This window comes from Copadichromis virginalis, linkage group LG2 (genome assembly GCF_057382275.1).
Source record: "Copadichromis virginalis isolate Kocher_CV1m ecotype Utaka linkage group LG2, C_Virginalis_male_GT1.1, whole genome shotgun sequence".
In the NCBI taxonomy this organism is placed as follows: domain Eukaryota; kingdom Metazoa; phylum Chordata; class Actinopteri; order Cichliformes; family Cichlidae; genus Copadichromis; species Copadichromis virginalis.
In genome coordinates, this window is record NC_140619.1 from 32,036,752 (window position 1) to 32,054,870 (window position 18,119).

General features: G+C 44.3%; 3 protein-coding genes across 4 annotated transcripts; 1 reads left to right on the forward strand and 2 right to left on the reverse strand.

Annotated features, from left to right (window-relative positions):
- Positions 1–905: 905 nt before the first annotated feature.
- On the reverse strand, positions 906–2,208 carry crybb1l1 (crystallin, beta B1, like 1). Its single transcript, XM_085466414.1, has 6 exons — positions 2,158–2,208; positions 1,872–1,969; positions 1,647–1,765; positions 1,434–1,566; positions 1,194–1,336; positions 906–1,105 (listed from the first exon to the last, which is right to left on the reverse strand). The coding sequence occupies exons 2-6, from the start codon at positions 1,962–1,964 to the stop codon at positions 934–936; spliced, it is 660 nt and encodes a 219-aa protein (XP_085322540.1). The 5' UTR covers positions 1,965–1,969; positions 2,158–2,208; the 3' UTR covers positions 906–933.
- A 1,474-nt stretch (positions 2,209–3,682) lies between these two features.
- cryba1l1 (crystallin, beta A1, like 1) lies at positions 3,683–5,586 on the forward strand. The gene is made up of 5 exons (XM_085466428.1): positions 3,683–3,757; positions 3,857–3,975; positions 4,331–4,472; positions 4,568–4,710; positions 4,929–5,586. Exons 1-5 carry the CDS (start codon positions 3,683–3,685, stop codon positions 5,074–5,076), a joined length of 627 nt encoding a protein of 208 aa, XP_085322554.1. The 3' UTR covers positions 5,077–5,586.
- Positions 5,587–6,923: 1,337 nt separating this feature from the next.
- Positions 6,924–15,662, reverse strand: LOC146717728 (uncharacterized). Of its 2 annotated transcripts, none has more exons than XM_085430154.1 (5): positions 13,089–15,662; positions 12,438–12,551; positions 11,068–12,338; positions 9,836–10,876; positions 6,924–8,688 (listed from the first exon to the last, which is right to left on the reverse strand). In XM_085430154.1, the coding sequence occupies exons 2-5, from the start codon at positions 12,538–12,540 to the stop codon at positions 7,789–7,791; spliced, it is 3,315 nt and encodes a 1,104-aa protein (XP_085286280.1). In that variant the 5' UTR covers positions 12,541–12,551; positions 13,089–15,662; the 3' UTR covers positions 6,924–7,788. The 2 variants fall into 2 exon arrangements, with proteins under 2 accessions (XP_085286280.1, XP_085286272.1); XM_085430146.1 differs by having other exon boundaries at positions 12,438–12,628.
- Between the last annotated feature and the right edge of the window lie 2,457 nt (positions 15,663–18,119).

Here is an 18,119-nt window from a genome sequence, read left to right on the forward strand (position 1 = left end):
TTCGATGGGACCTCTTGTTATGCAGAGCCTGTGCACAATGCAGCAGTCACATGATCAGAATCACATGTCTGAAACTGCTCTGCTTCCCAACTGACTCTTTTTCTATGCAACACAAAGCATTGTGCCACTGGGAGGTTTTTAAAGCTGAGTATGCAAAGGTTTAACAAACCCAAACCAGAAACAACATCAGTGTTTATTCAATGAATTTTTAACAACCATATGTTGACACTGAAAACTGTGATCGCACAGAAGAAACACTGGCTCGCATTATTAAAATAAAGAAAAAAAAATATTTTTAGTGTCCGGCTGTCCACATTTTTATCCATTTTTTAAATGATGTGTTATTGATTTATATTAATTTAAGTGATTTCTATGTAATAAGTAACAACAACGACGTCTTTGAAATCAAGATTTTCCTTTTTATTGAAAACTTGGCCAGGATTCTGTACAGCAGAGAGGGTGTGCAATGCACAGGGGCAGGAAGACGAGGGAGCAGGGGGCTCTAAGGACTCAGTTTCCCATGGTGCATCATACCCTGAGCTGAGAATCGTGTATGTAAAACAGTAAGAGACACTCCGTTCCCTCTACTGTGTCTCAGAGGTCTGTGGAGGGGAATGAAGCGAGGGACTAAAAATAAAAATAAAAGAAGAAAAGGGAGGAAAGCAAAGCTCAGCCCACAGGGGAGAAAGAGAAAAGTAGAAACAGAGAGGAATGGAGGGTGGTCTGATGGTTTTGTGGTCCAGCTGGCCCTTCCACTGAGGTGTTTTCTCCAGTCAGGGGCAGACATAGATCCTCACCCTTCCCCTCACTGCATTAGATCAAAGACCTTCTTAAGGTACTAAGGTAAAGGCCTCAGACGTCTCTCCCCCTTTCCCGCTTCCTCCGCCCCTCTCCCTCACCTCCGCTTTTTCTCTTTCTCTCCTTCCCTGAGCCTCACTTGCTGGCCATGGTGTAGCAGCCCTGTTGGTGCCACTGCATGTCACGGATACGCCTCACAGACTGGAACTGAGGATGGCGGGCGCCATATTCATTGAAGTGCCTGTATTCGCCCTTCTCCAGCAGGTACTGGCTGCCACGGTATCCAGGGAACTGGTATCCCACAAAGCTGGGAAAAAAAGATGAAACATGTCGATTTATTTGTTTTTATGGCCTTTAAATTTGGTATTTAAGCTCCACTGATGGTTGACACTCACGTTCCACAGCTGACAATGATGCTGCCCACTCTGTCGGTGAAGCCATAGGAGAACAGGCTGGGGACGTCATCGTCCATGATCTCCATCTTGCGGCCCTTGAACTCTCCAACCTCATACAGGCAGATCTTGTGCTTCTCGGGGTCCTGGCACATGGGAAAATAGAGGGAGACAGAGGTTTTATTTAGAGGGGAGTCTAAAGAGGAAAAAAAGTGACGTTTTAAAGAAATAGAAGATTTTTACCATTCTGACGGGCCTGAAGGACAGCAGGTAATCGTTCTTCTGGCAGTTGCTCCAGGAGTCCCAGCGGGGATACTCTCCCTTCTCCAGGATGTACATCTCACCGCAGAAGTTCATCTGCTCGAAGCCCACGAAGCTGCGGACGAGGAAGCGTCATGAAGCAACCAATCTAAATCTTAGATGCACAAACACAAGTGTATTTCATTTGACACTTACGGTCCACATTCAACACGCAGGGAGCGCACGCGGTCCATGCCCATCTCACACACATTCATGCACTCATTGCTGATTTCGATCATGCGACCCTGGAAGTTCTCCTGGTCGAACACGTACATCTGGAGGAAAGTAATACGTCAGAACAACATCAGTAAGGGTCTGTGATGTGAATTTTTTCAGCGTAGCCACTGTTATCTGTATCTGAAACAGGAGAGAACCACCCACCTTGTAGGACATCATTCCCATCTCAGACTTCTTGCTCTGGGCAGCCTTTCCGTCAGTCTGGGAGGAAGTCTTGGATTTATCTCCGCTGGACATGATTACTGAGTGGAAAGAGAAACGGAAGAAATAGGGAGAGATTGTTTATTCGTGTGATAAGTGCAGCCTTTCGTATTGCCACGAGATTGTTGAGGAACTCAAATGAATTAAAGGTAAAGGAAAGCTTAAACCTAATCTATGCCCTTTCCGCTTGCTGCTGGACCTCCTGCTGGCGTGTGAGCGTGTACCTTACCTGTGTGTGCGATGCCTGTGCCGAGCCTCACTCAGAGTGTGTGTGGCTCGGAGTGCGCCCCTCGCTTTTATACGCTGGCGCACATAGGAGAGGGATTATGGGAAGAGAAACAAACTCGCTGAGGTCAGAGACAAGAGACAAAAGAAACCCCGCATCATCAGAGAGGGACGGACCAAGGGTGATGGGGATGGGCAGAGACAGAGGAGGACAGACACCAGCTGGAGCACAGACTGGCCAATTAAAAAGTAGTCAGGTTTAGATTTCAGACAGTTTAGTCTTCTGTCTCCCCTTGAATGCGTGATTTAAAATAAAACCAAGTTCCCCAGACTGTAGGAACAGAATGTATGAAGAGTAAAAATGTGTAAGCTGTTTTATAACCCTGACTGAAAACTATAAAACCATAACCCTTTAAATAAAGTGTCAGATGTGTATTTATGCTTTTTAAAGGTTAATTACTGTATGATGTATACAACCTTTTCATGTCCCACAGACAACAACTGGCAACATAACAACAGGCTGCACAATCTAGCCTGACTTTGAATGAATAGGTGTTTAAACTGGGATGTAACTGGAAGGTACCAGTTACACTGTGTTTTACTTGTCTGTCTGACTGGTAATTTAGGTCAAACTTCCTGATCATTAGGGTTAAGCAGCTTCAATTAGATGCTACTAATTAAACAAGAGAAAACGTAAACCTTCCATTTCTGTACATTCGTTCACATCGACCCAGTTAAAACTTTATGCGTGGCTCTCTGCCGCGCCGTTAATCCCCACATTTTCCGCCCCGATTCCGACCCTTTGTGCGCGGGGCACGCGCTGGACTGCTGACCGGGGTCCGAACATACTGGAGAGGCTTTTGTTTCCGAGCCTCGGCAGCACTTTAGGATCTGCTGAGCTAGACGCTGGAGGGGGACAACAGCGTCCAGAGGCCACACAGCAGCTCCGGCGGCGCGCGCATGGTTACTGTGTCAAAACGGAGAGCTTGCATGGTCCGAAGCGTACGCGCGAACGCGCAGAAGTAGGCGCGCTCCCCGACCGTCGATATAAAACTGAAGCGCCAGGTTCTCTGAAAGCTCTACGCGAGGCAGGCGGTAGGCGCGTACCACTCCCGAGCTCTTCCAATAAAGTGCCATTCTAGGTAAGGCTGCATCTCTGCTTTCAGCTCAGCTCAGGGTCCGACAGACAGGTGGTGCTTTCACACAGAAACTGAAATCCAAAAGCACTTTGTGACACCTGTGAAACACTTCTGTTGCTGTCAGTCAGATTGTAAAAAAATATATATATATTTGCTTTAAAAGTGTGAATTAGCTGTTCATGGCCAGACCTCCCTTCAAATGTCGTAGCTGTGCAGCATAAACGATGCAGAAGGTGGAGTTTGAGGTGGAGTTACTGTGAGCGCGAACACCAGCGTGTTTTTGTCCGGTTATTTTATCTAAATTATTATTTTTAATTATTACTATCTCTGACACTGTTTCACCAAAAACTTCCTGTTCTTTACTTTACATCCACACATCCAGGAGTAAAGATGTACAGAACTACAAGGTCCCCAATGATCCAGCCCCTGGTTACCTCAGGAATGGGCATGGCTCCTTTCTTCAAGGTAAACAAATGCTCGTGAGGAGGTGTATATGAAATGTTTTATTATAGCCTTTGGAGCAGCAGTATCTAAACTCCTCCCCACTTTGATCTGTCTCCACAGGTGACCGTGTTTGAGCAGGAGCACTTCCAGGGCAAGTGCCTGGAGTTCACCTCCGAGTGCTGCAACATCCAGGAGTGCGGACTGGACAACATCCGCTCCATCAGGGTGGAGAGCGGAGCGTAAGTCTCAAAACTCTCTTTGTTACTAATAACAAATAGATGAAAACAAAACCCAGTGGACCAGCACAGAGTTAAAGAAATATATATAGACTTAATCCTCTTTTGATCACATCTATTCCAAACACTAAAAAAAACATTAAAAATTCTTGTAAAAAGAATACAAAGACGTGGGGTTTTTTTTTTTTAATTGTAGCTCACCTGCAGTTGAAAAAAAGGTTGTTTCTTTACTGTAAATCTCACTTTGGAGACGAAAAGAAGAGCCGAGATTTTATCAGCGGTACAAAAACCTACATTACAGACCAACTCTTAAAGGGAGCATCATGTAAACCAGCCTCTCTGTGTCTCTTCTGTGAAGCTGGGTGGGTTTCGAGCACCACGACTTCCAGGGCCAGCAGTTCATCATGGAGAGAGGAGAGTACCCCCACTGGGACGCTTACAGCGGCTCCATCTCCTACCACGTGGAGCGCCTCATGTCTCTGCGCCCCATCTATTGCGCCGTGAGTACACCCCGACTCTCTCAGGGTCCAACCACATCCTCCTTTTGAACCCTGAAATCTCAAACCTAACTCTTGGATTTTTCTGTCCTGTTCAGTCCCACCAGAGCAGTCGCATGCTCATTTTTGAGAAGGAGAACTTCTTGGGTCGCAGCGTGGAGATCTGTGATGACTACCCTTCTCTGCAGGCCATGGGATGGATGATGCCTGAAGTCGGCTCCATGCACGTGCAGTGTGGCGCGTAAGTATCACCCTAAAAACGAAAATGGGGATGGTACCCCTAACCAAATATTCATCGCAGTCCCTATTTTGTGACCATTAAACATCATCTGCCTATAAAACTGTACTCTTAAAATAATTAAAATCCATCATCAGCACATATTATTCCCATTACTAAATCCTAATTCTGACAGCAGCTACTGAAAACTGACTCTGCTGCCCTCTCCATCTGTCCCACAGCTTTGTCTGCTACCAGTACCCTGGCTACAGAGGCCAGCAGTACATCATGGAGTGTGAGAGACACAGTGGAGACTACCAGCACTGGAGGAACTGGGGCTCCCACTGTCAGACCCCCCAGATCCAGTCCATCAGGCGCATCCAGCACTGAGAGGAGGACAGGCTGAGACTGAGGCCACGGCCCACGGACAGCAGCTCCCCTCAACTCCCGCCTCCTTTTACCCATACCCCCCTCCTCTCTATCTTCCTCTCTTCAATCCTTTCCTTCATCTTGACTTGAGCCGCGACAGCTGCCCCAACCCGACATCACCACTACTACTGATTTACAGCCAGAGTGTGATAAGAGACAATATCGCACTGTTAAAAGCACAGGGAAACACACGCTCCACACACACACACACACCGACATAACTGACACACACACTGTGTCTTTTTACTTTGGTTTAGAGGTCGCTACACACCCGCACACAAGCACACACCTGCGCTGTACTCCCGCCTGAGCTCGGCGATGAGCGTAGGAGTTCAAACCGAGGGGAGACGAAGCTCCAACATGGTGCCATGTCCAGGAAAGTCTCCCACGCTGCAGTCCCTCACTGAGTGCAGCAGACTGTGATATGGTGCAGCTCAGATGTGTTTTGTTGCAGTTGTGTGTAGGAGGTTGGTCCACAGGTTGATAACTAATAAACTCATTTTCACTTCATGTATTCTTTTTTTTTTTCATTATTTCAAATTCTGTATGTGATTTAATTTGAGCCAAAAGAAAAAAATATGTGAATAAAGTGGGCTGCCCACTTCCCTTCCTTCTCTTCTAGTATGAAACACATCACCTGCAGGGCTGAAGTTTCTCTCAGCAGTAATCATGTTCAAATATGACATATACCTTGATAGGACACAAAAACATGCAACAGGAGTTCTTTTTTATGCTAGTCATGCTGCGCTGCATTTATAAGTGTTTCTGCCAGACTAATTAAAGGGACACACAGCAGAGGCAAGTGGAGAGAATAATGAATACCGAGGGTTTTTTAATCTGTGGAAGCTCTCAGTGACTGATAGTTAAACATAGTACATCTTAAGAAAATAAACAAACTAAATGAAAACAAAAAGATTATGTTTTCCAATCTTTTTTTTTTTTAAAGTTGGTAAACTATGTAAAATATAACTAAAACCAGAATGCTATTATTTGGAAATCACATAAACCTATATTTTATTCACAATAGAATATGGAAAACATATATTTTAACAACAACCTGTAAACATCTGGGAACTGAGGAGAGCAGTTGTTGGACTTCTGGGAGAGAAATGTTGTTCTTGTTATTCTAGCAGCTCGACAGTCCTTCGTCTTCTTCATCGTATGCCAAATGTGTTCAGATGGTGACTGCAGGCAGGACAGTTTACCTCCCAGACTCTTCTACTGTGAAGCCATGTTGTTTTAATATATGCAGTATGTGATTTAGCATTGATTTGCTCAAACATGCAGCTCTTTTTTTTTTTTGGAAGATGTTCAGATGGGAGTATATGTTACTTTAAAACTTTTATATACCCTCCACCACTGATGGTGCCTTTCCAGATGTGCAAAGCTGCCAATTCCATAGGCACTGATGACACAGGCTCTTAAACTGAGTGCTGATAACAAGCTGTATGTTCCTTTTCCCTTTTTTGGATGAGGAATGTTTTAAAAAAATAGTTTTGAGTTGTCCGACCTTAGAACAGCTTTCATTATAAGAGCTTTAACCTCGGAAACATTTTATGTCTGTCAAACTGTGTTTTTTATGGATTAGCAATTTGTGGCATTTTTTTAATGGATTTAACTAAAGAAGTATCCAAAGAAAAACCCTGACCTTCAGAAAGACTGAAGAACTATTGCTCAAGAGCACGTAAAAAAAAAATCACAAGAAGGTCTGGCTGATCGGAAGCTAAAAAAAATAGGATTGGACTTTTGAGGCTTTTGTTGTTGTTTGTTGTTTCAGATCCACTTGCGCAGTAATAAGGTCACAAGCATCACAGAAAAATCTTTATTACAGGAAACAGATCCTTGAACCAAAAGTGCCACGGGGAACATTAGCAAACGAAAACAAACATAAAAACAAGGAGTGCTGAAAGTTTTCTGGAAATTTTTGGCAGAACAGAAGCTGACATACATGTATATATATATATGACCAATCATATTTACAACTAACTGAGTTACGCTTCAGCGGGAAATCTACGTCGTAACTTACAACGTAATCTGACGTGCAGCTCTGGAAAAATGCAACTACAGGTCAGGTCGACTCTGATCGCCGTGGAAGATTAAGTTGTGATGTAGATTTTTAGCTGAAGCATGATTAAGGCGTAATGCACGGTTACTGTCATATGTACAACTAATAAAAACGCTTTCTTTACATACAAAAACCTGATTTTTTAAATGTATTTCCAATACTTCAGTTTAAAAAAGAAAACTTTGCTTAACAGTTACAAATGAGTAATATTAAACTTGTAACACATAAAATTCTTCAATTATGAACAATCCCAGCTGTCTCTATATACTCAGCTGAAGAGCTTAAAACTAAACATCTTCACACAAACACACGTCTTTTGTTCTGATTAAGCTCACAATGTTACGCATTAGGCTGCAGGTCTTTCCTCACTGCTTGAAACAAATGACACATATTGCTCCATTTATCCTAAACCCCAGTGGAATAGCAACACAAACATCCTTGGTGTGATTGTCAGCATGTTTGCACGTGGATGTGAGCACAATACAGAGAGAAGACAAACATTCATGAACATCTACGTCGACCATTTGTCACCAGCCCTGAAATAGACGCAGTTAAATGAACCAATGTAAGAAATCACACGAACAGAAAAGAAGGGGGCATTAGAGGTGTTAATGAAAGCGCACCTCAGTCTGAACGTTTCCCTTGACAAGGTCTTTAATCACAGCGGTGAAAATCACTGATGAAGCGCTGTCTTTGTGTTCTCCGACTACATCAACGTCCAGCTCTCCTCCTTCTTCTTCCTCACCTTCTGAAGACTCTGTCCACGTGATGGTCACCGGTTCAGGGATGGGACTGGAGCCTCCAATCACATCGATGACCTCATCTTTGACAACGTCCCAGCTTCCATTTGCAGACTGTGAGGGTGAAACAGAAGGCTGCAGGTCAGCAAACACAGTCGGCGCTCTTCTGCTCTGAGTCTGAATCTCTTCTTTTATCTCAAAGTTTTCGTCGTCTCCATCCACATCGATGATCTCATCAGCGCTGCTCTGTACTTCCTCATCTGTCAGACTTCCCTCAGCTAGTCTGAGTTCACTCCACGGGAGATTTTCTTTTTCTTCTTGTAAACAGGCTCCGGTCGGAGAAACAGTCTCTACATCGATTGTCTCCTCAGGATCTGTGGCTCCTAGTTTAGAGGTAAAGTCTGCAGGTTCAGAGGTGGGTGGCTGTGTCGGTGTCTCAAAGCAAGCCCTCTTGGCCACGGTGGCGTTATCACTCGTATCCTCGTCTGACTCTGCTCCCCTCTTCTGTCCCCTCCTCGTAGCCCCCCCCACCTCTTCGTGTGACTGTACAGCCAACTCCTCCTCACGTCTCTCCTGGTTTTTCTCAAGTTGTTCATCCGCAACACAGAAATCTGCAGGCTGTGCCAGAATGGGTGGCTTTGAACACTCTCTGTTAGATGAGCTGAGAGGGTCATTTTTCCTGGGTCTGCCCCTACTTCTGCGCCCTGATTGAACTGCTGAGGGTAGGCGTTTGGCTGTAAGTGGCTCCTCGAGGAAGGGTAAAGCATCCTGTAAAACAGATTCACCTTAATGAACTATAAAAGTACAAAACAATAGTCTAAACATGGAAAATACTGAAAACAGTGCTACCCTTCAGCCTCCTATTACATGCAACCTATGGTATAAAGCTTTCCTTCTTAACTGACTGCATTCACAAGATTTTCAGAAAACTTGACCCATGACCTTGACTGTGAGGTCGAGGTTACGAAATCTGTACTCGTCCGAGACTTTTAGTAGATACACCACTGAGCCTTTTATGACTGAGTGGGGGAAAAATCCACGTGTGGTAACTTTAAATATCTGTCAGCATTCAAACGTTAGCAGTTGTCACAAACTGGCTCAAAGTAGCAGTATTTGGGATGCACCGTCTGGTAATCACAGAGTCTCACACGCTGTGGGGATTTTTACAGCGTTTTTAAGGTCTATGTCCTAATAGTATACAATTAAAGTTTAAACTTACTAGTTCATTATAAATGCAAACCTAGCTTCTGCTAAAGGTACTGTGTAAGCATGCAGTAGTATAGCCATTCTTAAACAAGCAAAGCATCATGCAGGAGTTGAGGCTTTGGGGTTAACTGGTTTGAATCTTCTATTAAATTTAGGATAGTTTTGATTTAACCGGAAAATAATCCTCTGCATCGGCAGCTTTGACATTTGGAGTTCCACAGGGATCTATCTAGGGGCCTATTTGTTTTCTTTATTACGCTCTGTCTAGGTCATATTACTCATCCGCACATTTCTTTTCATCGCTATGCAGATTTACCTTGGAATCAGGAAGATCGCTGACCCATAAGAAGGCTCAGTGAGTACATTTTGCACGTCCCACAGTTTCTTAGAGTTAAACAAATCCAAACCAGGGGAAATATTATTTGGCCATCCACTATAAACTGACAGTTTGAAGGATAATCTGGGCTCATTAACTCCTTTTATTAAAACACAGGTTAAAAACCTCCCAAATAATAATCATTGATTTATAATTTGGATAATCTCCCTGATATAGACAATGGAAATATTAATGCAACCTTTTTGGTTTTAAATGTGCTATAAAAATACAGTTTACTTACATATTTAATTACTGTTATTATTCACTTACTTAGCAGGTGACAGACGGCAAAATTAAACGATCTGCCAGTTAGCTATTTGAAATATTTCCCACCTTGCCTTTCAGATTCTGACAGATGTGTCGCGGCGTTGCCACTTTGACCGGCAGCAGTTCTCTCCTCTCCAGGTTCACCACAGGAATCTGCTTTAGCTGATTCTCTTTTCTGGCATGAGGGTTTCTGTTCACCGCATCGTCTGGCTTCCTCACCTTCACCTTCTTCTTCTCTAGTGAGAACAGATAAGGCTTTTGCCTTCTTTTGTTCTGTCGTTTTGAAGTCGGTCTAGTTTCCTCTATGTGTTTGGGGGAAACGGTGCGGCCAGCGTGGGCCTTGCGTGACTGTGAGCGGCTCTCTTGAGACTCGTTTTCATCAATGTGCAGCTCAGGTGTTTGAGAGCACTCAATTCTGTGGGTGCTCCTTTGTAGTTGAGGCATGTAGGGGTTTGTAGTGTGATCTTTGTTTTTTTTGTAAGTGTTCATGAGAGTGAGAGGTTGGCAGGACTCTGTGGAGCTCACACCACTCGTCTCCATCTCCTCTCTTGCACGACAGCTTTCAACATGCTGCTCAAACGACTGCAGGAAGTGGTCCAGCATGTCACCCAGCTCTCCCTCGCACGGCCGCTCTAGAACTGGCACCACACCATTTGTAGAACTGGAGCGACCAGCTGCTCCTGCAACAACTGCAACCTCAGTGGATTCATGGAGCTCAGAAGAAAGGCTCTGCGGTTTGTTTTGGGATGAGGTGATTTCAGAAGAGGCAGAGGCGCCAGTGTTGCTACCTGCTGGAAGGGGATGCTGAGCACGTGAAGCGCTGCCTTTGTTGTTTGGTAAAATATCGAGTCCCATCATCACTTCCTCCAGAAGACGATCGATCTGCTCAGGCTGCTCCTCATGAGGTGGTGGGGCTGGGACAGGAAGACAGGATGGTGGAGAGGAGGCTGCAGGCGATGGCAGGTGGGGAGATGGAGAAGCCTGGAAGGAGTGGCTGGAGGTAGATAGAGTATGTGCATTGGTAAACTGCATAGGTGTGGGAAAACAGGAAGCCGATGTTGCTGTTTTGGCTCTGGACCTTCGTGGCCTCCGCACAAGAAGACTGCCCTGCAAACAAGGACAGGTCACAATGTTTGAAAGAAGCAGCAAATGTAACATCCTGTTTTAAATCTGAATTCTCATTTTTGGGTGTAAAAACCCTCAAAGGTTTAGTTTTGAGCTCCCAGACCCTATAATTTTATTTAATTACAGCTTTTGACACTCTATAGATGCCACAAACAGGACACTCATTCGCTTACCTGTTCAAACTGTTGCCCCGTATTTTTCCTTCCACGCTGAGTGGTGCTTCCTCCGACCTCACCAGACTGCAGCACATCTCCAACTTGGCTTAATGCCCACGCTATGCCACGCCCTCTTTTCCTCTCACAGCGTGCACCCTTTTTCACAACCTCTCTGGTCTGCAGGCACAGCTTCCTCCCAGCAGCTCCGCCTCCCTGACCCGTCCTGGGCGTCCTCATGCCCCACCTGAGCAAGAACAACTTCTGCAACCTGCTCACCCCCACCTCCTGCACCATTTGAGTTAATCCTCCCCGACCACGCCCTCTCCCTCCTGCTCGTGGTCTCCCACGCTTCTCCTCGCCCGTCTCGGCTCTCCTGGCACCTCCAACCCCGGACCTTCGCCTGCGGCCTGCTCTCCCCCTGCGGGGCTCCTCCTCATTGTCAGGGTTCAGAAAGTAGCTGATGAATCCTGGGATGTTGCCTTGAAACTGTTTAAACTGCTCTTCCTCCCATTCTTCCGCCACTGTGACATCTTGGTCAGCCCATCCGCTCTGGGGGTCAGCATTACAGATGGTTGTCTGGCTCATAAAATGAGGGAGGGATGGGGGGGCAGATGTGTACGGCTGGGTCACAACAGCAACAGGTGTGCTTTCAGCTTCAGGTATAGAACCTAAGGGAGCAGAGGATATCTGAGGTGTTAGTTCATTTGGAGGGTAGAGGACAGACACAGGGCAAATCTGAGGGGGAACAAGTAGGGGGTCTGAGTGCTGTATACTCTGCAGAGCACTCATATCGATGGTCTCAAACGATACTGCTGGGTGAGCAGGTGGAGCTGTGTTTATCTGCAGCTCGTCTGTTTGAGTGCACACATCCTTCCCGCCATTTGACATCATCTCTTTCCACAGAAAAGTGCTCCCATCCCTCACCTCTCTCCTCCACCTGCTCGGTCTCTCCTCACTCTCAAACATCAGAGGCTCCGTCTGCACTCCTATTTCGGCGCACTGCCCGACCCCATCCCTGCTCTTACACTCCCTTTTCGTCACCTCCACCAACCCGTGGATGCCCAGGTTGGCCGCAGCAGAAATAGCCTGTTGCTTCTCCCTCTCACCCTCCCCAGCCATCTCTCCAGAGTATAGAAGCCTGACCAAGTGGAGCAAGGTGCAGGCACCCAGAGCCCGAAACTCCAAGAGGCGACTCTGCCCCGCAGCGGGAGTCGGTGTGGAGGACAGAGCGGAGGAGATGTGGGGGCTGATAGCTGACAGAATACAGCTGTGTGCGGGTATAGACACCCCTGCAAGACAGGGAGAAATGACAAAAACAAAACCTTTAAAAGCAAAACTAACACATGCAAAATTTTGTTTTGGGTTTTTTGTGTATGTGTGTCTCATACCTTCTGCCTTAAGCAGAGTGTCACAGAACTGGCTGCACTGTTGTTGTCTCTGCAGCTCAGTGAGGAGGAGGGTATCAAACCCTGGTTTTTGGTAGCACCACATTTCCCCATCCACTTCAGAAGGGGAGCAGAGAGGAGTGGAAACGGAAGGTGACATGTGTGTGGAGTGTGAAGCAAATATCCCTGCTCACCTGGACATTAGCACAATAAATGCTTCGATATTGTGGACAAAAACACACTTTTTGAGTTTGAAATTTTTGCACATTAAAACAGAGATTTTTGAGGTCGAGCTTTCTTTCTCCTTTATCAGCAGCTTTATAGTTTATTATTATGTATAGTGTGGATTAATGGGCAATCTTAAATATTTCTTGCAGCAATAAATAGTCTTTGAGCACATTTAAACTCGAGTCATGTGGGGCCAGCTCAAAGCCCGCGCGCTGGTTAGTATCAGAGGACTAGCTAGCAGTGAACTCCAAACAGACTACACAGAGAAAAGAGTTGTACTAGCTTAGTTAACATGTTACAGACCGCTAAACGTCTGTTCTAACATCACCTTCCAGCATATCTGGCCTGTTTTAACCACGCTCTCCCGGCTTGCTAATTAAAGCTGCTGTTAAAGTCGGCCATGTGACAGACACCTGGTTTACTCACCGTCTGCGGGCCTGAAAACTCTCTACAGATCCACTATCGAGGCACAAAATAAAACCGTTTCTTTTTTAAAAATAAATGTACTTCACAAAATATATTTAACGGACAGCATTTTATTGGGCTGTTTTTTGTCCGATTTTAGTGCGGTCAGCCGCAGGTCAACGTTGTCATCAGAGGAAACGGTGCAGTCTTCCGCTTCGCCGCTAGGGGGCGGCAGCGTCACCGCACAGACCCCACGGCCACCCCCCAAGGAAAAAAAAACAGCCGGCCAAAGATACACAAACACATTACAAAGAGAGAGCATTCACTGCTGGCACCTCCGTCTTCGTCAAATGGCACCAGAAACTAGTGGAAGAGTAAGCGATAGATAGATAGATAGATAGATAGATAGATAGATAGATAGATAGATAGATAGATAGATAGATAGATAGATAGATAGATAGATAGATAGATAGATAGATAGTATTTTCTTTTCATTTCACAGTTAAATTAGATTGTATTATAGTTTAATTCGTTGAGTTAACTGCTTTATTATTAGTATTATTATTATTATCATATTTATATGCGTTTTGTAATATTCTGTTTGTGTTTTTAGCACACTTTTTTGCAGTAATAATAATAATAATAATAATAATAATAATAATAATAATAATAACAACACAATTCAACCACAGCTGATTTCACTCTTTAACACATGGATTTGTTCAGTTGTTATTACATTACATGACATTTTAAAATGGCACAGACACATAACAGTTAAAAGTTACCACTCAACTTTTTCACCGTCTAATGTGAGATAAACAATTTTTATGAGGGACCTTGGCTAGTAAGCATATCAATATAAAATTATTTTTATCCACCAGTAGGTTTTGAAGTAGGATGTAATCCTACATCTCTTGCTCTCTAAGCATATATTTATATACAGTGATAGCAATGAGTAATGAGCACAAGAGATGCATTTATAGGGGAAACACTCACGGAGAGAATCGTGAATATTTTCTACTTATGAACAGAGGAGCTGGATTTTAGTGGTGAGAGGTAGAAAAGTACATTAACTCCACTGGAAGGTTAAAGGATAGATTCATATTTTTTCAAGTCTATAAAGCATTTTCAGCTGTGAAAGGCTGAAGGTGATGGGGGACAAAATTTACACCTTTTAATTTGTCTAAAAAAATAAACTCTGCCGTTAAGATGAGGTCAAAATGAGGCTTCAGAAGCCTGAGTTAGACAATTCAAGCTGGTTTTGTTCAAACGTTACATTCTTTAGAGTAATAAATTCCCTCTAAGTGCTTCCTGGACAGTGTTTGCGTAGAGCTGGGATAGTAACACAAATCAGGAAAAGGGAGACTATAGGACTGCGATGCTGGAACATCACTGTTTGACTTTTCCACCTCGGACGACTGACACTTTATTTAACGTACAGGAAAAGCACATTTGCTGTTCAGTGCAGAGAGAAAACCAGGCCAAGCATTTAAAATCATAAGTGCTTCACTCTACAAATCGCACAGACACATTTTCTGCTTTAAAAAAAAATGTATAAAACTGGTAGTGATTTATACATTTTGAGCGCCATGCAAGAACCTTCAGTGCAAATAACAAAATCTTCCAAAAGTTGTAAAAAATAATTGTAGTTTCACTTTTATTTGTTTCATAAGAGAAACAAAAGCTGGAGCACACTGAATATTTAAATGGATTTTAAAGAAACCTGATTCAGCTGCTGAAATAAAATTTTCATCCATTATATTTTATTTTAAGAGGGACAGAGGACCGGCAGGGAAATGTCTCCCACTCAAATATTAGTATGTGCTCTTTTAATCCAAGAGCAGCGTGTGGTCCCCCTGGAGTCCTTCTTTTCTACATTCCAGTTCACGTTGTGCCGTTGTCTCTGTGCACGTCAACATGGACTTCCTCAAATGACGAGGGGGTGATCAGACCAAAAAGCTCGGTAGAGGACGTTGTGTCCACTCGGGGTGGAGTCGGTCGCGGCCAGCGCTCATTAAACTTGACAAAGAAGAGCGGGTCTTTGAAGGGCCCCCCGTAGATGATGGCTTGCATCAGGTAGACGAGAGCTACCACCATGGAACTGATGAGAAAGAAGGGGATGAAGGGCCTCAGGTGGTGCCACGCTACCCTGATCCCATATCCCAGGCCACCGAGCCCGCTCTGCCCACCAGTGTGGGTGGTGTGGCGGGAGGAATCTGGGTCTGGAGTATGTTCAGGGGACTCGTTATCCGAGTTCGAAGCGGATGGACCAGGGACGCTGAGTGTATCCATGAGCCAAATCAAAGCTGGTCCGTTGCTCTATCTGTTTGTATGGTCACGCATAGTCCTCCACAGATCACCTCTAGGGAGTATAAGGAAGGAAGCGTAAAGCCACACATAAAATCCCAGTGGTGTGGTGTCCCTGTGATGAATCCAGCTCTACATTCCTCTCTCGATCACGTACAGTATTCCCTTGGTCCTCCCAGCGGGTTTTTTCCCCCCTCCGATATGGTGTGCAGGAGTTAAATGCTGGTGCTTCTATCTGAGCGTTAGTGAGGAAACGAGGAACAGCGGAGGAGCCCTAAATAGAAATGACACCGAATGATAGGACACCATGAAGGAGAGGGGGAGAATCTGCTGCGTTTGGTGGTCTCAGGTTTAAAGAGCGGTGTGTGTGTGTCTGCACCAGCTGCACAGGTTGCAAGCATTACACACATGCAGTGAGTAACCCAGACAGGCGCACATCTGAGTCAGATAGCTGCTTGCAACAGCTGTGCAGTTAATTCCAGCTCTAATATTAAAGCTGTAAGCAAGGAGTTCAGCTATAAATGTTGCTATAAGATTACCTTCATAAACTGGAAATTCTTTGAGATATTTACATGCTGGTTATATTGCCTTTCCTATCATGAATGAGGAGCCTGCTAATTTTGGCAAGGGAACTTCACAGGGCTCCATGTCGAAAGGATAGATTTACTATTTCTTTCTCCCTCCTCAGTATGTCCTAAAGCAGCACTCACATGTCCACATATACATTTCAGGACTCATTTGTCACTGTGATTCTTTCCTTGTAGCTTTATAGCTGTGAACAAAGTCTAAAACCTTTGTAGCAGAAGATTTCTTTCATGATTTCTCCTTTGCAGCTGAGTGAGTAAATAAAAAGAATAAATCAATATGTATATAATAATTGAAGAGAAATTACTGTTGGTGCCCATCAATCTGGGAAGGCTCATCAGGTCATTTCCAAACAATTTAATAATTTATTCACAAGTGAGAAACACTAAAGAAAGCTGCCAATCCTCCCAGGAGCGGATGTCCCACGAGACTTAACTCAAGATCAGACCTTGCAGTGCTCTGAGAAACTGCAATAAAGCCCATCAAGAGCTACATCTTAAACTTCACAGGTCTCAGCATTTTAAATGTTAAAGCGATCCAAAGTATTCTAGAGTCAAATGTGAGTCTGCCTGTGCAGCAACTACAGGGAGTGCAGAATTATTAGGCAAGTTGTATTTTTGAGGAATAATTTTATTATTGAACAACAACCATGTTCTCAATGAACCCAAAAAACTCATTAATTTCAAAGCTGAATGTTTTTGGAAGTAGTTTTTAGTTTGTTTTTAGTTTTAGCTATTTTAGGGGGATATCTGTGTGTGCAGGTGACTATTACTGTGCATAATTATTAGGCAACTTAACAAAAAACAAATATATACCCATTTCAATTATTTATTTTTACCAGTGACACCAATATAACATCTCCACATTCACAAACATACATTTCTGACAAAAACAAATCAGCGACCAATATAGCCACCTTTCTTTGCAAGGACACTCAAAAGCCTGCCATCCATGGATTCTGTCAGTGTTTTGATCTGTTCACCATCAACATTGCGTGCAGCAGCAACCACAGCCTCCCAGACACTGTTCAGAGAGGTGTACTGTTTTCCCTCCTTGTAAATCTCACATTTGATGATGGACCACAGGTTCTCAATGGGGTTCAGATCAGGTGAGTCGGACAGGAGCTCTCTGCCCTTTACCAATCCAGCCACGGGCCCATCCATCTGGCCCATCAAGACTCACTCTCATTTCATCAGTCCATAAAACCTTAGAAAAACCAGTCTTGAGATATTTCTTGGCCCAGTCTTGACGTTTCAGTTTGTGTGTCTTGTTCAGTGGTGGTCGTCTTTCAGCCTTTCTTACCTTGGCCATGTCTCTGAGTATTGCACACCTTGTGCTTTTGGGCACTCCAGTGATGTTGCAGCTCTGAAATATGGCCAAACTGGTGGCAAGTGACATCTTGGCAGCTGCACGCTTGACTTTTCTCAGTTCATGGGCAGTTATTTTGCGCCTTGGTTTTTCCACACGCTTCTTGCGACCCTGTTGACTATTTTGAATGAAACGCTTGATTGTTCGATGATCACGCTTCAGAAGCTTTGCAATTTTGAGACTGCTGCATCCCTCTGCAAGATATCTCACTATTTTTGACTTTTCTGAGCCTGTCAAGTCCTTCTTTTGACCCATTTTGCAAAAGGAAAGGAAGTTGCCTAATAATTATGCACACCTGATATAGGGTGTTGATGTCATTAGACCACACCCCTTCTCATTACAGAGATGCACATCACCTAATATGCTTAATTGGTAGTAGGCTTTCGAGCCTATACAGCTTGGAGTAAGACAACATGCATGAAGAGGATGATGTGGACAAAATACTCATTTGCCTAATAATTCTGCACTCCCTGTATAGCTTGGCACAAGTTGACCAAGCACAGCAGCAAATCTACAACAGAATGGCTGAAAAGTAAAGAATCGAGTTGTTGCAACAGCCCAGTAAAAGTCCAAACCTCAGCCTGACTGAAATGCTGTGGTGGGACCTTAAAAGAGCCGTGCATAAACGAACGCCTGCAAACCTCAATGAACTGAAGCAATGCTGTAAAGAAGAGCGCGCCAAAATTCTGTTACAGTGACGTGAGAGACAGATGAAGTCATACAGAAAACTCCTTACTGCTGCTAAAGGTGGTTCTACGAGCTACTGAATCATGGAGCATGCTTAGGTTTTCA

Bases quoted from the DNA above. Each gene is read 5' to 3' on its own strand.
- crybb1l1 (XM_085466414.1), bottom strand. From the start codon at position 1,964: ATGTCCAGCGGAGATAAATCCAAGACTTCCTCCCAGACTGACGGAAAG. The intron at 1,567-1,646 runs GTAAGTGTCAAA...CCTCGTCCGCAG, and splicing joins CTGCGTGTTGAATGTGGACC to CTTCGTGGGCTTCGAGCAGA. The intron at 1,106-1,193 runs GTGAGTGTCAAC...TTTTTTTCCCAG, and splicing joins ATCATTGTCAGCTGTGGAAC to CTTTGTGGGATACCAGTTCC.
- cryba1l1 (XM_085466428.1), top strand. From the start codon at position 3,683: ATGTACAGAACTACAAGGTCCCCAATGATCCAGCCCCTGGTTACCTCA. The intron at 3,758-3,856 runs GTAAACAAATGC...CTGTCTCCACAG, and splicing joins GCATGGCTCCTTTCTTCAAG to GTGACCGTGTTTGAGCAGGA. The intron at 3,976-4,330 runs GTAAGTCTCAAA...TCTTCTGTGAAG, and splicing joins ATCAGGGTGGAGAGCGGAGC to CTGGGTGGGTTTCGAGCACC.
- LOC146717728 (XM_085430146.1), bottom strand. From the start codon at position 12,594: ATGTCACCTTCCGTTTCCACTCCTCTCTGCTCCCCTTCTGAAGTGGAT. The intron at 12,339-12,437 runs GTATGAGACACA...CCTGTCTTGCAG, and splicing joins CACTCTGCTTAAGGCAGAAG to GGGTGTCTATACCCGCACAC. The intron at 8,689-9,835 runs GTGGGAAATATT...TCTGTTTTACAG, and splicing joins GTCAGAATCTGAAAGGCAAG to GATGCTTTACCCTTCCTCGA.